Source organism: Pistacia vera, unplaced genomic scaffold, assembly GCF_008641045.1.
Source record: "Pistacia vera cultivar Batoury unplaced genomic scaffold, PisVer_v2 Contig46, whole genome shotgun sequence".
NCBI classification, from domain to species: Eukaryota; Viridiplantae; Streptophyta; class Magnoliopsida; order Sapindales; family Anacardiaceae; genus Pistacia; species Pistacia vera.
The window spans coordinates 249971-271679 of NW_022196290.1; the positions used below are offsets into that span (position 1 = coordinate 249971).

Consider the following 21709-nt stretch of genomic DNA (forward strand, 5'->3'; position numbering starts at 1 on the left):
AATCTTAGGCATTGTTGACCGAAAACGATGGCCATATCTTTGGCCATCGTAGACGGCCAGATGTCACCTTTTCTGTCCATCGACAGCCAAATATGGCCGTGATCTGGCCTTTTTCGGCACACTCCGTGGTCAATCTGGCTGGAAAGGCCATACAACGCCCTATCAGCCTGATCCAACAGCAATGTGTCTAACGCCCTTTCCCAGTAGTTTCCGGTGGTGGTGGCCAGAATCTGGGAAGTTGGGTAGGTGGGGGTGTATTTGTCAAATTTTCAAATCTTTCATTGGTCGATTAAGCGATCATAAAAAGGAACTTCGTTTACACAGGGTCGTTTAAGCGATCGTATATATCGCTTAAGCGATTCTTTTCTTTTTCACTTGGTCGATTAAGTGATCGTGGATCGCTAAGCAATCATGTGATTGGCAGAATCAAATCTGCCTAGGTGCATGATCGCGTAAGCGATCTTAGATATCGTTTAAGCGATTTCTTCTCTTTTTGTCTTGGTCGATTAAGCAATCCGAGATATCGCTTAAGCGATTCTTGTCTTTTTGTCTTGGTCGCTTAAGCGATTCACAGATCACTTAGGCGATCGTGGCCCTGGGTAGAATCATCTGCCAGGTGCACGATCGCTTAAGCGATCCGTGATGTCGCTTAAGCGATCCTGTTTGAAAAACCCTTTGTCGCTTAAGCGATATACTTAGTCGCTTAAGCGATCATTGGCAATATATACTTTTCCTGCTTTTCTCCTGAATTTTGACAAACTAAAATTACTAACACGTATTAATTCCATACTTTCTCCTCAATTTACAACCTAATTCCAAACTAAAATCAACAACAAATATTTAGGCCATGTAACAAGAAATATAAGAATGATTTATTAAAGGTAACATAAAATTTATAACACAATAATTGAAAACAATAACTCATCAACGGTTGGCCTTGGCAACTCCCTGAATTTCATCCTCTTCGAACCTAATTTTCTAGATCTGCATGTGATTGCTTTTGTCAACTAATTCTCTTGTGCCAGGTTGCTTGCAATTGAGCACTTGTTCATCTTCCAGGGATCCTCAAAGGCTGATGGAATCGTTAATTTCTTTTTCTCCCCTTTGCTGTCTTCTGAATGGCGAGTGGATGATAATGTTAGCCACCTCTGGCGGCCCTACCCACTGCTCTTCTGGAGGCACCAAATATATTGTTTCTGAATAAGCTAGCATGTAGTGATCTGCATATAGAGAAGGGAGCAAAGTTCCATGTAAATTCTTGAACCAAAATCCGGCTTCCGTTGGTGTTTCAGTGCTACTATGCATGAGGACAAGGTAAACGTTGAATGTCAAACACTTAACAGCTTCAAGTTTTTCTAACAAGTTAACTAGAGCATCCAGACTATAGCCCACACAGTGAACTCTTGAGCATTAAGAGGATAGGCAACAATACATTTGACAGTTCCATACGTTCTCGCAATAATTTTTCAGCTGACGGAGTAAAGGTTTTAGTAAAATTATCTGACTCCGTACGATGCTTGTGGAACCACCGCGATAGTGTCCTTTGGATTGCATCAAAAAGTGCAACTATTGGAAACTCTCTTTCTATTACAACTTCGATTTATGGACTCGGCTATATTCGTGGTCATGACATCAAACCTCTTCCAGGAAAGTAAGCTCTACTCCTCGCTCGCACAACGCATGCTCAAGATACTTAACAACTCTATCATCCTTGATTCGGATTTGCTGGAACTGCTTCTGAACGTATCAATCCGATAAGTTTTTGCTGCCATGTAGTATGTCTAAAGGAGGTAGTACACTTAAACTTTGTTTTATGTTCTCACCAAGGTGCCTTATAGAATTCGTGATGTGCTTGACGGTAAATAGTGGCAATCCCCTTCTTTATAAGTTGTGCCTATCAGATATTATGCACAACTCATCAGTGTCAGGCACTATCGTATGTAACTGCTGAAAAACCAAGTCCACGACTCGTCATTCTCAAGTCAACCACATACCATGCAACATGATATGTGTGATCTCGCTGTCCTGTGCAGTGGCCACCAATAATGTACCTCCATACTTTCCCATCAGAAAGCAACCATCAACAGCCAACACCTTTCTCATGTTTACAAAACCCCTATAGTAGAACTGTAAGCAACAAAAAATATTTAAACATCTATTCCTGTCCCACTTCAAAGCCGTATTGCTACTTTTTGTCAACTCAAGCATATAACGGTACTCTCAATACTGCATACCCGTGCTCTGGCATGCCCCTCACAAAATCTTGTGCATGTTGTCTCCCTTTCCAGCATTTCCAGTAACAACAGCACATCTCAACTCTATGTGCACAAGTCTCTGAATGTCTTAGGAGATGGACCTTTCCCTCAACGAACCGACTTTTGACAATTTTCCAATAACATCAGCGGATGCTTGTCGATGCTTACCTGAATATGTCCCACCACAAGTGTGCTCACGGGTATATGTGCTAAGCATAAATTTTTCCAACTCTGCCAACCTCTACAATAAATCCACCACTTGCACTTTCGGTCACGACATGCGTCAACACACGAATGAATTTGACTTTTTGGTGACGAACTCAAAATTACCTCTCACGGCACAGTTTTAGCTTCCTCACCACTTCCTCTTTGTTGTCAAATAAATACCCTATGTGCAAATCCGATCCATCCGTTAAAACATGAGCTGATTCACTACTACCTCCAATTGCCCTCTCTGAACATGCATAAATGACCATGGTGTTCTCTTCCTCACAATCTACGCCTTCTACATAATCATATTTAAAGGAATCTCTACATCTATGGGAACATCTATGAGGTCCTCCTCCTCAACATTTTCATTCTGACCCCCATCACCAACCTCTTCTACATGTCCTCCTCACCACCAATTCACCGTCTACTCTTGATTTTTCAACTAACAAATCAATGGCCTCGTAGTTCAAATTAAAACCAGGCAAATCTCTGCCTACTTCCTCTTTATCTCCTTCTTTTGAACCACTTCGAACGTTTTTTTCTACAAGAGAAATCCTTAAATCGGCCTCGAACCATTATCGGCCACATCAATCATTTATAACTTCACACTTTCATCCGACTTTAATAAACAAGAGGTACCTTATAATGTTCAGGAACTCTACTTAAACATACTTCACAACTATATCACTCTACGCGAGCAACTCAAATTGCCTCTTCTAATTATTTCATCAATCAACTCATCAAAACTAACCTCTGTGCTCACAACAATTGGTATAGCTTATTGCTCTTCCCAATCCACTGCCAACTACGTCCTTCCTCCACCCACTCACCAAAATATTCAACACCCAAAACAATTTCCCATGTGTTAATAGCCAACTACCTGTAATGCAAGAAAAAAAATTCTTAAATGCTGTACTAAGGGTTCAAATATTTTAAAAAGAATCTGCACAGTCGCTTATATGTCTGCTGTATCGCTTAAGCGATCATGGTTATTTTCTGGATCGCTTAAGCAATCTAGTATTCTTGATCGCTTAAGCGATCCATATAAATAACCATGATCGCTTAAGCGATCTTATGCCATTTAGTTATCGCTTAAGCGATCTGCTCCTATACACCAGACTTTTACCAGATCGCTTAAGCGATCTATCTGTTGCATACCTGATCGCTTAAGCGATCTGCTCCTATACACCAGACTTTTACCAAATCGCTTAAGCGATCTATCTGTTGCATACCTGATCGCTTAAGCGATCTATCTGCTGCATTACCAGACCTACCAGATCGCTTAAGCGATACACCACCAGATCGCTTAAGCGATCCATCATACCCAAAACACATTTTCAGTCATCTCCACCTACAATCGATTCCATCATACCCAGAGAACACATACCCAGAACAAATTTTCAACAAATTTCACTTCTTTCAACTTGCATTACATCAAACACAACCCAACAACCTAAACAACTAAATCAAAATCATAACCCAAACCCCATCCATTATTAAATCTTTGTAAATCTAAATATAAAATGTAAAAAGGAGATACACATACTTAGAGGAAATGTCAGGAGGAGGAGGAGGGGGATCTTTGGTGGAGAAGATGTTAATGGTGGAGGAAGAATAAAGTGTTAATGGCGGAGGAAGAAGAAGATACAGAGGAATGAGGAAGAAGAAGATGTAGAGGAATGAGGAAGAAGAAGAAGATGCAGAGGAAGGAGGGAGAAGAAGAAGATGCAGAGGAAGAAGAAGATGTAGACGAAGCTAAGAAGAAGAGAAGAAGATGCAGAGGTAGAGATGCGTTAATGGCGGGAAGGTGTTTGGGTTTGTTTGCAATAATTTCAGGTTTGTGGGAATATAGTATAATTTTGAAAAGATTACATAATACTTCATTAATCCTAATTAAGCACTAATTACCCTTAATCAATAATATGACTATTTAGTTAACACTTTAAAACTTGATAGCCTTTTAATTAAATGCAAACTTGAAATGGCCTTTTAATAAATTGCCCCGTGATAGATATCAAACTAGATAGTTATGCAAAATGATAAACTTAATTTATATTGGTTCTTAGTATTTGTTCGTAGAAGATCACTTTTACTTCTTCCGGAATTTATTGAGTAATATGAATAAGTTTATATCCTTGAATTGAAATTGTTGGAAATTAGAAGCCAATAAAATCAATTTTCAGGCTTCTAATTTCATAAGATAAAGAAGGAGAGATGAATTTGTGTAAATGGAGAACAATTATATTCATTGAACTCAATTAAAACATACATCTAATATTCCCTTTTTTAGGCTTTTAAAACATAACTAAAAAATGACTTACAACAATAATTACAAGAAGTTATAGAGTAATAAAAGCTGAAAATAACTTAATTTGATTTTATCTAAAATTGAAATTCTAAACCATGCCTCGACACAGTGCCTAGGCACCAAGCATTTTGGAATTTTAGTTCCAGCTTCTTCCTTGTGTGTCGTGGCTTGCTTCCCTTCTACTTGTGTGTTGCGGCATTGTGCCGCAGCATGGTTCCCTTCTACCAAAACTTGTTCATTATTTAATAGAAATTATCGTTTTTTACTGAGAGTTTTGCAAGCGTATGGAATCATGCAAATAATACAGTTTGCGTAAACAGATATCAAACCCTAGAGAATTACTAGTTATCAACTACCAAAATAAACTATTCCATTACTAGTTGATTAATCAAAACTTTAAGGAATGAATCAAACTAAAATTAACAAATTAAAAGAAAACTAAAAACTAAAAGGAAGCAGAATTTAAATAACAAATTGAATGTAAAGCAATATGACTAAACCTAGGGCACAAATTTCGTACCAATTTACTCTTATGTATTGACAATTAATGCTAACAATATTAAGTTTTTTCTATAGGCCAAACTCCCTAGAATTCTAATAACTTTCTCTCGAACAATTATCAGATTAACCAGACACGTAGCCACATAGTGGCTTATGGGTTTAATTAAACCCAACTTTTCAAAAATTTCAAAAAAGTATTAATAGTTTATAGATGTTACAATTTTAACCTCATTTAACTTCATGTTGACCCCACAAAATAAATTATTAATTCATACTTTTTAAATTTTTCTCTTTTCTTTATTTCCTCTATTTTGCTCTCATATTATATTTTTCTTTTGGTTGGATAATCAAGAAATGCTACTCTTTTGGATTACAAGGTAAAATGATACTAATTTTATTTTTATTTTTATTTTACTTAAAATTAATTTTTTTTCTTTTAGCTTTCTTAATTGATGAAAAATCATGAGTTATGAGTTTTTATTGAGTTTAATAAATAAGTTTAAAATAATTTCTAGATTTTGATATGAGTTTTGATTTAATCTTATTTATGTTGAGATATGAGTTAATTAATTTCTTTTTTAAATCGGGTTTAATAAATTTTAGTTAGTTATTAAGTTAATTTTGAATATGGTTTAAAGAATTGATAAAACCTTAAGTTGTAGAGATTTAGAGATTTGGTTTAATTTTGATATATTGGTCAGTTGTTTGATATTTAGAGTTAGATTTGATGAATTTTCATGGGTTTATGAGTTGAATTTTATTGGATTAGTAGAAATTGTTTGAAAAGCCTAAGTTTATGCTGTTTTTTAATTGTAATTGCAAATAAATTATATTTCTGATAATAAAAATTCTTTTATTTTTTTTAGTTATAGACAAATTTTTTATCAGAAGAAAGTTTTCTAATGAGGAACCATCAATTGAATAAAACATAAGGCGTCACGATAGTATTCATAATGAGCCTATGAAATCTAATTCAAAACAAACATATGTTAAGCTTAACTTGAGTAATCTTCCTACAAATCCCGGATTGAGGATTAAAATTTTAGAATATCATCCTAATGATAAAGACAAAGTGAGAAAGACATACTTGCAAAAAGGACCTTGCCAACCACACAATCATAATTTTAAAAAGCAAACAATTGAGAATTTAATGCATTGTTTTAATTCCAATTGGTTTAGAGAATATGTAAATTGGTTGGGATATAATATAGAACAAGAGGGTGTTTTTGTTTGTGTTATGTTTTTAGATATGAAATTAGCATTGATTTTACTTGTTGTAACTACAAATGTTGAAAGAGTATCTTGTGTGATAAAAATTGTAAAAAATCGACTACATATTCGAATAGAAAATCAATTATTAAATAATTATCTTATTATATATACTGAGAGAGAGGTGTTTAATAAAATTATCAATAAAGTAATTATACAATATTTTTAAAATATAAAAAATCATCAATTTGGTAAATATAAACTGTTAAAAATACACTTCATATATTTGTTACTTTTATATATATTTTATCATTGACTCTGAATACTGACCATATATTTAGAATTAACCCTTTATTATTAACCCCATATATCTAAAATTAATTTGTCAAAATTTTAGCCGGATTTTGACAAATTAATTTTGGATGAAAAGCGAAAATCTAGTATCACTTATGTCAAGGGAAAAAAAAAGGAAATCCATAATGTACAGAATCTTGCGCTGACCTCTTTCGCTTCCCCCAAAATCCACGTGTCTATGCATTTGCCAGTTGCAACTTCCTTTGGGAACCTTTTCTCAAAATCGGATCAATAATAATAATAATAAAAAACCAGAATTCCCACTCCAAGGTTTATAAATAACGTTATTCATACAACCTTCGAATCACAGAAAACATTAGATCTTATAATACTATAATTGTTATTATACTACTTTTACAATACATAGTATATCATTGAGTCCTTGACATAATATTACAACGATTTACATTATTAATTCTTAGCAAAACTCCATTGCTTTCATGTGAATTTCATATAGTCAATCCGTAACATTGTTCTAAACAGAACATTCAGTGTTTTAACTAGAGATTTCAATGGCCTTGACGTCAGGTTTCTTAGCCTCAACTTTAGGAACATTAACAGTCAAAACTCCATTCTCCATTGAAGCCTTGATTTGATCCATCTTCACATTCTCCGGTAGCTTAAAGCTCCTGGAGAATTTCCCACTACTACGTTCCACACGATGCAATGTGTCGTTCCTGTCTTCCTTCTCTATATTCCTCTCTCCGCTAATCTGAAGCACCCTGTCATCTTCGATCGCCACCTTCACTTCTTCTTTCTTGAGCCCTGGAAGATCGGCCTTGAACACGTGAGCCTCCGGGGTTTCCCTCCAGTCTATCTGGGTGTTGACAATAGCAGAGGTTTCTTGAGGGAAACGAGTGGAGAGTGAGAAAAAGTCCTTAAATGGATCCCAAACATCCAGAGAGAAAGGATCGAAGATGCTACTGCGCTGGTTGCCGAAGAAGCTCGGAATCAGTGCCATATGGTTTATGACAATGCGAGAGTACTAGTTTTGTTTGCTGAGTTCGGAGCTTAAACTTTGAAGAATTGTCTTTGATGGTCTAAAATGGGAGTGCGTTGGGGTTTTTATTAAGAACAATGGAAAATTCTGGTATTTTCGCGCCCTATCTTTCTGTTTAGTTACTGAAGCCTCTGGGGGCCTTCTGGTAAATTCGTGGAGTTCTTAGGTTCCGGGCTTGCTAGAAAGTTCTAGACTTTCTTCTGACATGGGCTCTCAAGTTAAGGTTTCATTAAAGGCCGAAACCTCAAATGGGTAAAAGCCTTTTATTATATATTTTTCTTTTATCTATTATTTTTCACAACTTTTAAAAAACTCATAGTTTATTCTTCAAATTGCTTTAAAAAAAAAAAAAAAAAGGGAAAATTTTTCAATTTAAAGGATTATATATATCACGGTACAGTTTTCTTACAATTATTGGAAATTTTTTTTAGGAATACGTAATTTTTTACTTAACCGTTTGTTGACAGAAGAAGTATAGAAAATATAGAAAATTTATATAGTAATTAAGAAGAAAAAATCTTGGTTTTAGGAGACTTACGAGGAAAAAAAAAAATTAAATACATAGATATTTACTATCTAATATTATAATTGCCATATGTCAATGGATCTTTACAAATTTTGGTAAATAAAATAAGGAAATGATTTAAGTCTATTAATCTAGATGAACTAAAAATTAGAAAAAGGGGTCTAAAGAAAAAACATATTTATGTCTAAACGGGTAGTTTTCATATTAAATGGGTTTAAAAGGAGGTTTTAAAATAGAGTAAACGACTTTTTCCCACCCAAGGTTTGGTCTAATAACACTTTTCCACCCGTCAAGTTTCAAAATACCACTTTTCCCACCCATCAATTTTCAGAACAACACTTTTCCAAGCCACCGTTATGTTTTGTTAGAAAAATCCTTTATGTCACATGGTATAAATAGTGTAAAGACAAAATTACCCTTCTTTCTCATTTGCCACCTTTGATTTTAGCGATTGGAAAAACAATTACACACAATCACAAACATTTCTAAACCAACTTCACTAGTCGATTTCCAACAAAACAACTCCAAACAATTATACCCAAATCATCAATCAAGCAAAAAACCCTTAAGAAAGGAAGTAGTGATTAGCGACGTTCGGCGAGCAAACAAGATCGGCTTTGTTGGGGTTTTGGAGAGGAAGTGTCGTGGGTGTGTAATCATGGAATTAGAATCAATTATCAAGGTGTACATAATATCATTATATATGTATATTTTTCCTAATATATATGTAAATGTTAATATATATGTTATATATATTCTTGCAAATAAAATGTTTGGGTCCAAAAATATATAGAGCAAAAGTAAAACCATAGTCATACAATCCTCGAATTCTCTGCGGGCCAGGCTCAGGGATTCCCTTACATCCTTGTCTCGAGGATGAGCCGGGTTCAAGGAAATCCCCTTGGGCCCTCAGGCTGGGCTCGAAGACATGGGTCCCTAGCCCCAACCTGACCAGTGCCCATCCCTAACTTTAGTCACTATGTTTATCATTGTGTTTATTACTTGATGACCAAAATGAAATACTAAATTACCCTTACATAGTTTAGACAGTTAATATATATGGACCCAAGTGTCACTTTATGACTCTTTTGAGTCTAGCTTTACTTAATATTGCTAAGTGTTAATGTCAAATCTAAGTACTTGAGTTGTCATTTTTAATTTCCGTCTAAGGGTTGAGAACTTATGGGTAAACAAGAGAAAATGTTCTTTAATTACTTCAGATTGAGCATTAGTAAAATCAATATTGACCATGATCTACAATTAAAATAAGATACGTATAAAAATTTAAGGTGATTAAGGTTTGGAAAAGAGAAATAGAACTTTATTATAGACATTTAATGAGACAGCCATCTCATTAACATCATATATAAAGTCTCTAGTAAAGTTTCAACCAATATTAAAAAAGATATTGATGTTTTTAAAAAGGTGATTCTTTCAACTCATTTTGATAGTGTACATTATATACAGAAATCAGTGTATACAAATATCTCTTTAGAAAATCTATTATTGAAAGAAAATGAAAGCAATCCATTCATGGGTGGCGCAAATAGTTAGGACAAATTGATGATAGTGTAAAATATAGATAGACACATAGTCTCAGGTTCGATTCTCTATCTAAATATATATTTGACTTAAGTGGAAAGCTATAAAAATTAGTCGATTTACGCAAAAATTGGCTCGGATGCCTTGGTTAAAAAAAAAAGAAAAAAAAGAAAAAAAGCAAATTATTATGTTTGTTGAAATAAGTTATAATGAATGGTCCATATCTACCATGCATATTTCTTATGGAAAATGCTACATTTATAATATAATCTCATAACCTCTTTTTACAACCCCAACGTGTTAGCAAATTGACATTGTCACATTTACTCTTACCATACTCAAAGCACTGCAAGAAACAAATGGTTGTTCCTTCAGAAGGAACGGTCAGAACGGCAATTCCTTTATCTTTAAGAGATGATTGTTCCTGAAGGAACAACCTTGTTTTGTTTCTTATCTTGTTTCTCTCTTGTCAATTCCCTTCTTCAATTTCGTTTTTCTTCTCATTCTTCTTCTTCTTCTTGTTGGAACAACGTTGTTCCTGAAAGAACAATGTTGTTTTTTTAAGAACATCCATTTCCTATGAAATGAATGACTATTCTTTACATAAAGAATGATTGGTCATTCATAAGGAATGATCATTCCTTCTGTGAGGAACGATCATTCTTTCATAGGGAATGGTTGTTCCATTTATTTGGCTCAGTCAAAATCATTTTGTGCCTTAAGTGTGATGGAATTGACATGACAATGTCAACTCAGTTGTCATATCGAGATTGTAAACGAAGTTTGTGAGAACGTGTTATTGGCCAACATTACTTCTTTCTTATTTGGATGGCAACTTTTTCAACCCAATGGAAATAGGGAATATCATAACTACCCTTAAGATTTTTGAATATACCGCTGGAATGACAACTTTTCACAGTTTATCAAATAGGCCATACTCCTTTGCCTAACTTTCTTTGAATTAATTGTTTTGTTTCTCCCCTTCATAATCACATTCGTCACTTTACTAATACACCCTTCAAATTAATTTTACAATAAATAATACATCATTATTTCTTGACATTATCTAATAAATATGTGATGAAAATATGTTTAAAACCATAAAATATGCCCTAAGGTAACTATGAAAAACACCTGTTTTATAATGTTGCTGAATTTCAGATCTATGCAAAGCCTTAAAACTGTCATTATGTAATTCAATGCCTTGCGCCTGAACTTTATGCCCAAAAATCAATAGTAATATAAATTAATCAAGAAAAGAATTTTCACAACATATTATATTTCAATATTATAACGATTTACATTATTATTTCTCAGCAAAACTGAAACTCCATTGCATTTACGTAAATTTCATATAGACAATCCACAGCATTGTTCTTAAACAGAGCATTCAGTGTTTTAACCAGAGATTTCAATGGCCTTGACGTCAGGTTTCTTAACCTTAACCTTGGGAACAGTAACAGTAAGGGCTCCGTTCTCCATAGAATCCTTAATTTGATCCATCTTCACATGACCGCCCTTGTTTTAAAACAAGATGACAATGTCTTGTAAATTGATGAACTTCATTAACTAAAATAAGCAATCAAATTCAAATACAATCAAAGTGACTTGATGAATTTTACTAACTCATTCAAGGAATTGTAAGAAGAGCCACCTTCCCTAACGCAAAGTTGAATCTTCTCCTTCAATTCCTTGGCATTCTGCCTAATCTCCAATCCTTCTTTATCAACCATTAGTCTTCTCACTGCTCTCTCTACTTCCCTTCTATTCAACTCATTCTCCATTTCCAATCCTACTCTCCACACATTACTTATATATCTTCCATTCACCCTCTGGTCTCCAGAGTTTGGTCTACAGATGATTGGAACACCTTCACTTATACTTTCCATTGTTGAGTTCCATCCACAGTGGCTCCAAAACCCTCCCACTTTGGCATGGGCCAACACTTGCTTCTGGGGTGCCCATTTCACAATGCACCCTCGTTGTCCGACAGCTTCTTCAAAACCTTCAGGCAATGACTCAATCCATTCTGAGCCACGCACCGAGCCTGGTCGAACCACCCATAAGAAAGGCTGATTGCTATTGGCTAGGCCACACACCATTTCAACTAGCTCATTCTCATCAATCTGTGTTATGCTTCCCAAGCTTACATATATTATTGTGTTATCATTAGTTTGCTCGTCAAGCCATCTCATGCAGCTGATATCTTCGTCGAACAAGATACTTGATAAGGCTGGAGCAAATTTGTGCAGAGGGCCTATGGAGAAGAGTGGAAGGTGGAATTGTTGTAGGGTCCTCGCCAGTGATGATTGCTCAAGGAAGTCTATTGTGTTATAGATGATAGCTGAAGACTTTCTTGTATTGCGCAACTCTTTCACCACTTGTGTAATGACCCGAATTTCAAAAAAGTTAGATCCTTTAACCTGAGGGGATTTTATCCGGGCACTATGTCTTTTGATCCAAGACCTGTAATTTGAAGTGGTGTTAGATACTATTTGCATTATAATCTCAAGTGAAGTCTTTTAATTGAAACCAAAGATTCATTAAAAAAAATTAAGCAAGTAGACTTTGGCACATACCTTGCAAGAAATTGTTACCTTTTGCCTGTGGGACAGTGGCATCGCGAGAAATGAAGGCGGTTATACCACCTATGCGCAAGATAATGCTCGGAAGCTTCATCTCAGTAGCCACTGCTTCAGAGAAGTACACGAGTTCATCATAGATGATGCAGGAGATTTTCTCTTCATCCGAATTCTGTTTCTCCGTCAATTGAGCCAAACATTCTTGAAAAGGAGCTTTGTAATTGACATTGAGACGCAAAATTAAAGCTAGTATATTCCCTGAGCAGAGGTCGCTATCATACGCGACATACGAGATGGTTAGGAAACTGAAATCAGGGTGATTTGAAGGGTTGGGGGAATTAAATTTGGTGTGTGCAAACTGTGATGGAGAAGCCCTCTGAGTAAAGAATGGTGCCCAGTTGAAGCAATGGGTTGAGGTGTCCCTGGAATGATCCTGGCACCAGCACCAATCGGTTACTTCTCTTTCCTTGCTTCTCCATCTCTCAGTCTGCGATTATAACTCTGTATTAATTGCAAGTTAGAATCAATTTCTAGTCTCAGATAGTCAGCTGCCTCACTGAATATTTGTTCTGGATAACATGACAGATCTAATTGAGTTGTATATTATTGATAAAGGAGTAATTTATAAATACAGAACTCATCGACACATCAACAGTGACCATCTTAATTGGTAATTAAACAGTGCACGTCAAATTGCGTACAAGAACAGAGCTTTCCATTTTTGGCATTGATGCACAACTAGAATGAAAACGTGATGAAGTTGATCTGTTTTGGTTGTATTTGGCGTAGGTTTGTGAGACTATCATCAACTCACATGCCCTGATGCTTTTTTTGTGGCAATTCCTTGCCTTATCCTGCAAGTTCATATTTAATAAAAAGGATATTGGTATATATTTTCTCCATAAAAATCTTTGAATATCACTTTGAATATTATTTTTATTCTACAACAAGTAGACAAAATATCTAGCCCAAATTCATTGAGCTCTTAGAAGTGACAAAGCAAATAAATTGCCATCAATTATTTTTGTATGGCTCTTTACCTAAAAAGTCTATATGTCAATTTAAGCTAGGGCCAAAAGAAAAGTAGCTATTATCTGGCCTCCACATATATTCTACTTCTAAGTTGATAATGAGCAACATTGTTCAATGCCAAAATCAAAATCCAAATATCAATACATTAATATTTGTTTCTCATGTTAAAAACCTTAAAACGTTTGCATCCTATAATTTTCGTGAATATATGTATATACTATAGCTGGTAACTGGATTTCTAATGGACGAATTTTACCTATAATATGAGGAGTTCGAATCTCTCTAGAAGCAATTCATAGCCAAAGATATTTACCAAGTCCCGATCCAAAATTAGTCTTATATCTTCAAGTGTGAGGACATGGAGGCTTTAAAAAGAAAAAAAAAAAAAAAAAAGTTTGATGGGTGAATTTGTGGTTTAGAAATGGAGATTAGTCACGTCACCACCTCTTCAAATTTAAGAAAAATTCAATCTTTTGGAGAAAAGTGAATTGATTAGCATTGAAGACTTGAAGTCTTTGTCGGGAAATTAGGTTGGGAACTATGGGGGTGTTTGGTTTGGTGGAATAAACTCATTCCCTTATTTGGTTGGACAAAAACTAGATCACAATTTTTCTTTTAGACGATAAACCCAAAGAACCAGAGAAGATTAAAATCTATAACCTTCTTTGGAGAGCATCTCCCCACATGTTAGAGTAGACTGATTCAAATAGAGATGATATCTTAGATTGAGAGAGGGAGAGAGAGAGAGGAAAAGAAGATTGATATTTACATTTAACAAGTTGAACATGCAACATTAAATATTGTGCACAAAAGACTTAAAAGAGTGAGGTTTAGAAACAACATGCTTTAGAATTTGATCACGTATATAAGGGTGTCCAAGCCCATGGCATAACAAGATATCTTTATTAGAAATATTGGTACACTTATTTGTGAACTACAACAAGAAGAACCTTTTGGAGATTAAAAAAATGGTACACCAAAATGAGAAGCCGCCTTACAATAAGATGGAACAACAATATTAGTACTTGAAGAAGAAACTAATAGAAAACACGAAAATTCAACATCCAAAACGATTACAAGATCACGCATAGATAGTAGAACAATGAATTAACAGATTTAAGGTTTTATGAATACATGTCTGAGCCATGATGTGTGCAAGATTTGTTGAATCCTTGTTTGGTCTTCCTCATAATATATTGAAGTATATAAAACTCCTCGAAAGACCTATGTGGCATGTTAAACCCAGGCCAAATGGTTCACAGCTAACATATGTTTATATATGTAGAAACCAATAATAAAATATGGGAAGTTTTGATCAGAACTAGCTACAGTTCAATAGAGTTGAAAGGAATATGCATTTTGCATCCGCATTTCATTACAGAATAAGAGATTGATTTCTCTTATTTAACCATAGAAGGCATAAATTAATGTGTGCTTCAATGTTTTATAACATTTAAAGACAGAATGGTCCAATTTGGAGTTGGGTTTGCTTGTCTAGCTATAAAAAATTGCACGGCATGAAAGCAAACAAAAATTATAACCATCAGAGTCTGCATTGCTGACAATTGCATAAAAGACATCCTTGGGTTACAACTTACAACTTGTTGATACTTGATTTCGACACCAACGACTCGCATGTGCAAAATGCTAAACAGACTTAGAAATTACACGTGATATGGAAATGTGCAATGAAAGAATAAATGAGAAGCGACTTTTAAAAGTGGTTCGGATGCTCAAAAGCAAATCTTACACTCACTATCCTAACTCAGCCGAAGCTCCCTGCACTCTCCTCCACTATTCTCTCTCACTCTACCATTTTCCTCTTCTCTTTTTTCTTCTTTTCTTCTTCTTTCTTTCTATCCTCTCTTTTATCTTTTCTCTCTTATCTTTCTCTCTTTCTCTTTTCCTTTCTTTCTTCTCTTCTTCTTTGTTTTTTTTTTTCTTTTTTTTTTTTTTTTTTTCCTTTGCTCTCATTTTCTTCTTCTTCATTTGGGCGAACTGCCCAATCTTTCTTTTCCTAAAACCTAAAACAGTTTTCTGAAATTTATCTACCCCCAAAATTCTCTTAATTGCAGTCTAACCCTGCCACATAAGCTTATCGAAGGAAAAATGTCCAGATTTTCCCCTCTTGATACATGCAAACCCATCAGAATTTATTTCTTTGTTTTCACCCCTTAACGCAAACTATAAAAACTGACAGAAATACCAATTTCTTACAACAATACCATAAAATCAAATAGAAAGGAAATTAAATAACTAAATAAAATTCATGTTATTACTAAATTAGAAATGGAGTTTTACAAATACTTTTTAAACTCTTTTCTTTTCTTTATTTTCTCTCTTTTACTCTCATATTATATTTTTCTATTGGTTGGATACTCAAGAAATACTACTCCTTTGGATTACAAGGTAAGATGATACTAATTTTGTTTTTATTTTTTTACTTAAAATTATTTTTTTCCTTTTAGCTTTCTTAATTGATGAAAGATCATGAGTTATGAGTTTTTATTGAGTTTAATAAATAAGTTTGAAATAATTCCTAGATTTTGATATGGGTTTTGATTTAATCTTGTTTATGTTGAGGTATGAGTTAATTAATTGCTGTTTTAAGTCGGGTTTAATAAATTGTGGTTAGTTATTGAGTTAATTTTGAATATGGTTTCAAGAATTGATGAAATTAAATTGTAGAGATTTGGGGATTTGGTTTAATTTCGATATATTGGTTAGTTGCTTGATATTTAGAGTTAGATTTGATGAATTTTCATGGGTTTATGAGTTGAATTTTATTGGGTTACTAGAAATTATTTGAAAAACCTAAGTTTGTGTTGTTTTTTAATTGTAATTGCAAATAAATAATATTTCTGATAATAAAAATTCTTTTATTTTTTTTAGTTATGGACAAGTTTTTTATCAAAAGAAAGTTTTCTAATAAGGAACTATCAATTGAACAAAACATAAGGCTTCACGATAGTGTTCACAACGAGTCTATAAAATCTAATTCAAGACAAACATATGTTAAGCTTAACTTGAGTAGTCTTCCTCCAGATCCTGGATTAAGGATTAAAATTTTAGAATATCATCCTAATGATAGAGATAAAGTGAGAAAAACATACTTGCAAAAAGGACCTTGCCAACCACACAATCATAATTTTAAAAAACGAGCAATTGATAATTTGATGCGTCGTTTTAATCTCATTTGGTTTAGAGAATATGCAAATTGATTATATTGTAGAAAAGGAGGGTGTTTTTGTTTGTGTTGTTATCTTTTTGGATATAAAATTAACATTGATATTATCTGTTGCAACTGCAAGTGTTGAAAGAGCATTTTGTGCAATGAAGATTGTGAAAAATCGACTATGAAATCGAATAGAAGATCAATTGTTAAATGATTGTCTTATTATATATACTGAGAGAGATATATATTTAATAGAATTGTCAATGAAACAATTATACAACGTTTTCAGAATATGAAAAATCATCAAAGACAATTGTACAATTGATAATTTAGTATATATAACATTTAAAAGTATATTTTTTATGCTTATTACTTCAGTATATATTTTATTGTAAATTTATTAACTTTGATATTTTGAATCCACTAACTCAAAATACTAGCTACGTCATTGGGATTAACCCTTTATTACTAACTCAAGATATCCAAAATTATTGTAAATTTACCTATAAATTCTGATTATAAATATTCATGCTTATTACAAACAAAATAGCAACATCATCACTTATCCTCTAAAATTATTCTTTAACCAAATACAAATGAACTTGAAGAGAATGAATTATTCTTTTCAAAAATAAATATATAAAAAAGATAACAGTGATAATAAGATTTTTGGCCATTCATGAGGCTAAGATGCCTGAAGACACTAGTTTTGATGGCAATTGGCATTAACCTGACGTTATAAGCTCTACTAATTCATTCAAGGAATTATTAGAAGATCCACCTTTCTTGATACTAACTTCAGTTTTTTCTTTCAATTCTGCTGCCTTCTGCCTCATCTCCTCCCCTTCTTTTTCCACCATCAGTCTCTTAATCGCTCTCTCTATCTTCCCTCTTTCCAAATCATTCTCCAACTCAAACCCATTTCTCCATACATGGCTGATGTACCTTGTGTTCACCTTTTGATCCCCAAAACATGGCCTACAAATCATTGGAACCCCTTCACTTATACTTTCAATGGTTGAATTCCAACCACAGTGGCTCCAAAATCCTCCCACAGCACATTAAATATATATTTGACCTTAAGTGGAAAGCTATAAAAATTAGTCGATTTACGCCAAAATTGGTCGGATGCCTTGGTTAAAAAAAAAGAAAAAAAAGAAAAAAAGCAAATTATATATGTTTGTGAAATAAGTTATAATGAATGGTCCATATCTACCATGCATATTCTTATGGAAAATGCTACATTTATATATAATCTATAACCTCTTTTACAACCCCAAGTGTTAGCAAATTGACATTGTCACATTTACTCTTACCATACTCAAAGCACTGCAAGAAACAAATGGTTGTTCCTTCAGAAGGAACGGTCAGAACGGCAATTCCTTTACTTTAAGAGATGATTGTTCCTGAAGGAACAACCTTGTTTTGTTTCTTATCTGTTTTCTCTCTTGTCAATTCCCTTCTTCAATTTCGTTTTTTCTTCTCATTCTTCTTCTTTTTCTGTTGGAACAACGTTGTTCCTGAAAGAACAATGTTGTTTTTTAAGAAAACCATTTCCTATGAAATGAATGACTATTCTTTACATAAAGAATGATGGCATTCATAAGGAATGATCATTCCTTTGTGAGGAACGATCATTCTTTCATAGGGAATGGTTGTTCATTTATTTGGCTCAGTCAAAAATCATTTGTGTGCCTAGTGTGATGGAATGACATGACAATGTCAACTCAGTTGTCATATCGGATTGTAAACGAAGTTTGTGAGAACGTGTTATTGGCCAACATTACTTCTTTCTTATTTGGATGGAATTTTTCAACCCAATGGAAATAGGGAATATCATAACTACCCTTAAGATTTTTGAATATACCGCTGGAATGACAACTTTTCACAGTTTATCAAATAGGCCATACTCCTTTGCAACTTTCTTTGAATTAATTGTTTTGTTTCTCCCTTCATAATCACATTCGTCACTTTACTAATAACCTTCAAATTAATTTTACAATAAATAATACATCATTATTTCTGACATTACTATAAATATGTGATGAAAATATGTTTAAAACCATAAATATGCCCTAAGGTAACTATGAAAAACACCTGTTTTATAATGTTGCTGAATTTCAGATCTATGCAAAGCCTTAAAACTGTCATTATGTATTCAATGCCTTGCGCCTGAACTTTATGCCCAAAATCAATAGTAATATAAATTAATCAAGAAAAGATTTTCAAACATATTATATTTAATATTATAACGATTTACATTATTATTTCTCAGCAAAACTGAAACTCATTGCATTTACGTAAATTTCATATAGACAATCCACAGCATTGTTGTCTTAAACAGAGCATTCAGTGTTTTAACCAGAGATTTCAATGGCCTTGACGTCAGGTTTCTAACCTTAACCTTGGGAACAGTAACAGTAAGGGCTCCGTTCTCCATAGAATCCTTAATTTGATCATTTCACATGACCGCCCTTGTTTTAAAACAAGATGACAATGTCTTGTAAATTGATGAACTTCATTAACTAAAATAAGCATCAATTCAAATACAATCAAAGTGACTTGATGAATTTTACAACTCATTCAAGGAATTGGAAGAAGAGCCACCTTCCCTAACGCAAAGTTGAATCTTCTCCTTCAATCCTTGGCATTCTGCCCCATCTCCAATCCTTCTTTATCAACCATTAGTCTTCTGACTGCTCTCTTACTTCCCTTCTATTCAACTCATTCTCCATTTCCAATCCCATCTCACACATTATTATATATCTTCCATTCACCCTCTGGTCTCAGAGTTTGGTCTACAGATGATTGGAACACCTTCACTTATACTTTCCATTGTTGAGGCATCCACAGGCCCAAAACCCTCCCACTTTGGCATGGGCCAACACTGCTTTGGGGTGCCCATTTCACAATGCACCTCGTTGTCCGACAGCTTCTTCAAAACCTTCAGGCAATGACTCAATCCATCTGAGCCACGCACCGAGCCTGGTCGAACCACCCATAAGAAAGGCTGATTGTATTGGCAGGCCACACACCCATTTCAATAGTCATCTCATCAATCTGTGTTATGCTTCCCAAGCTTACATATATTATGTGTTTATCATTAGTTTGCTCGTCACCATCTCATGCAGCTGATATCTTCGTCGAACAAGATACTTGATAAGGCTGGAGCAAATTTGTGCAGAGGGCCTATGGAGAAGAGTGGAAGGTGGAATTGTTGTAGGGTCCTCGCCAGTGATGATTGCTCAAGGAAGTATATGTGTTATAGATGATAGCTGAAGACTTCTTGTATTGCGCAACTCTTTCACCACTTGTGGAATGACCCGAATTTCAAAAAAGTTAGATCCTTTAACCTGAGGGGATTTTATCCGGGCACTATGTCTTTTGATCCAAGACCTGTAATTGAAGTGGTGTTAGATACTATTTGCATTATAATCTCAAGTGAAGTCTTTTATTGAAACCAAAGATTCATTAAAAAAAATTAAGCAAGTAGACTTTGGCACATACCTTGCAAGAAATTGTTACCTTTTGCCTGTGGGCAGTGGCCTCGCGAGAAATGAAGGCGGTTATACCACCTATGCGCAAGATAATGCTCGGAAGCTTCATCTCAGTAGCCAGCCTTAGAGAAGTACACGAGTTCATCATAGATGATGCAGGAGATTTTCTCTTATCCGAATTCTGTTTCTCCGTCAATGAGCCAAACATTCTTGAAAGGAGCTTTGTAATTGACATTGAGACGCAAATTAAAGCTAGTATATTCCCTGAGCAGAGGTCGCTACATACGCGACATACGAGATGGTTAGGAAACTGAAATCAGGGGATTTGAAGGGTTGGGGGAATTAAATTGGTGTGTGCAAACTGTGATGGAGAAGCCCTCTGAGAAGAATGGTGCCCAGTTGAAGCAATGGGTGAGGTGTCCCTGGAATGATCTGGCACCAGCAACAATCGGTACTTCTTTCCTTGCTTCTCATCTCCAGTTGCGATTAAACTCTGTATTAATGCAAGTTAGAATCAATTTCTAGTCTCAGATAGTCAGCTGCCTCACTGAATATTTGTTCTGGATAACATGACAGATCTAATTGAGTTGTATATTATTGATAAAGGAGTAATTTATAAATACAGAACTCATCGACACATCAACAGTGAACATCTTAATGGTAATTAAACAGTGCACGTCAATTGCGTACCAGAAACAGAGCTTTCCCTTTTTGGCATTGATGCACAACTAGAATGAAAACGTGATGAAGTTGATCTGTTTTGTGTATTTGGCGTAGGTTTGTAGACGATCATCAACTCAATGCGCCTGATGCTTTTTTTGTGGCAATTCCTGCCTTATCCTGCAAGTTCATATTTAATAAAAGGATATTGGTATATATTTCTCCATAAAAATCTTTGAATATCACTTTGATATTATTTTTATTCTAAACAGTAGACAAAATATCTAGCCCAAATTCATTGAGCTCTTAGAAGTGACAAAGCAAATAAATTGCCATCAATTATTTTTGTATGGCTCTTTACCTAAAAAGTCTATATGTCAATTTAAGCTAGGGCAAAGAAAAGTAGTATTATCTGGCCTCCACATATATTCTACTTCTAAGTTGAAATGAGCAACATTGTTCAATGCCAAAATCAAAATCAAAAATCAATACATTAATATTTGTTTCTCATGTTAAAAACCTTAAACGTTTGCATCCTATAATTTTCGTGAATATATGTTAACTATAGTGGTAACTGGATTTTAATGGACGAATTTTACTATAATATGAGGAGTTCGAATCTCTCTAGAAGCAATTCTAGCCAAAGATATTACCAAGTCCCGATCCAAAATTAGTCTTATATCTTCAAGTGTGAGGACATGGAGGCTTTAAAAGAAAAAAAAAAAAAAAAAAGTTGATGGGTGAATTTGTGGTTTAGAAATGGAGATAGTCACGTCACACCTCTTCAAATTTAAGAAAATTCAACTTTGGAGAAAAGTGAATGATTAGCATTGAAGACTTGAAGTCTTTGTCGGGAAA

At 34.3% G+C, this 21709-nt stretch overlaps 1 protein-coding gene and 2 pseudogenes across 1 annotated transcript; all 3 read right to left on the reverse strand.

Moving 5' to 3' along the window:
* Positions 1–7333: 7333 nt before the first annotated feature.
* On the reverse strand, positions 7334–7855 carry LOC116144944 (18.2 kDa class I heat shock protein-like). Its single transcript, XM_031430384.1, has one exon. The coding sequence runs from the start codon at positions 7796–7798 to the stop codon at positions 7334–7336; it is 465 nt and encodes a 154-aa protein (XP_031286244.1). The 5' UTR covers positions 7799–7855.
* Positions 7856–11177: 3322 nt separating this feature from the next.
* On the reverse strand, positions 11178–13291 carry LOC116144942 (annotated as a pseudogene).
* Positions 13292–17219: 3928 nt separating this feature from the next.
* LOC116145037 lies at positions 17220–20012 on the reverse strand (annotated as a pseudogene).
* Between the last annotated feature and the right edge of the window lie 1697 nt (positions 20013–21709).

What these genes read in the sequence shown, in the direction of transcription:
- LOC116144944 (XM_031430384.1), bottom strand. Translation starts at nt 7,798, where the DNA reads ATGGCACTGATTCCGAGCTTCTTCGGCAACCAGCGCAGTAGCATCTTC.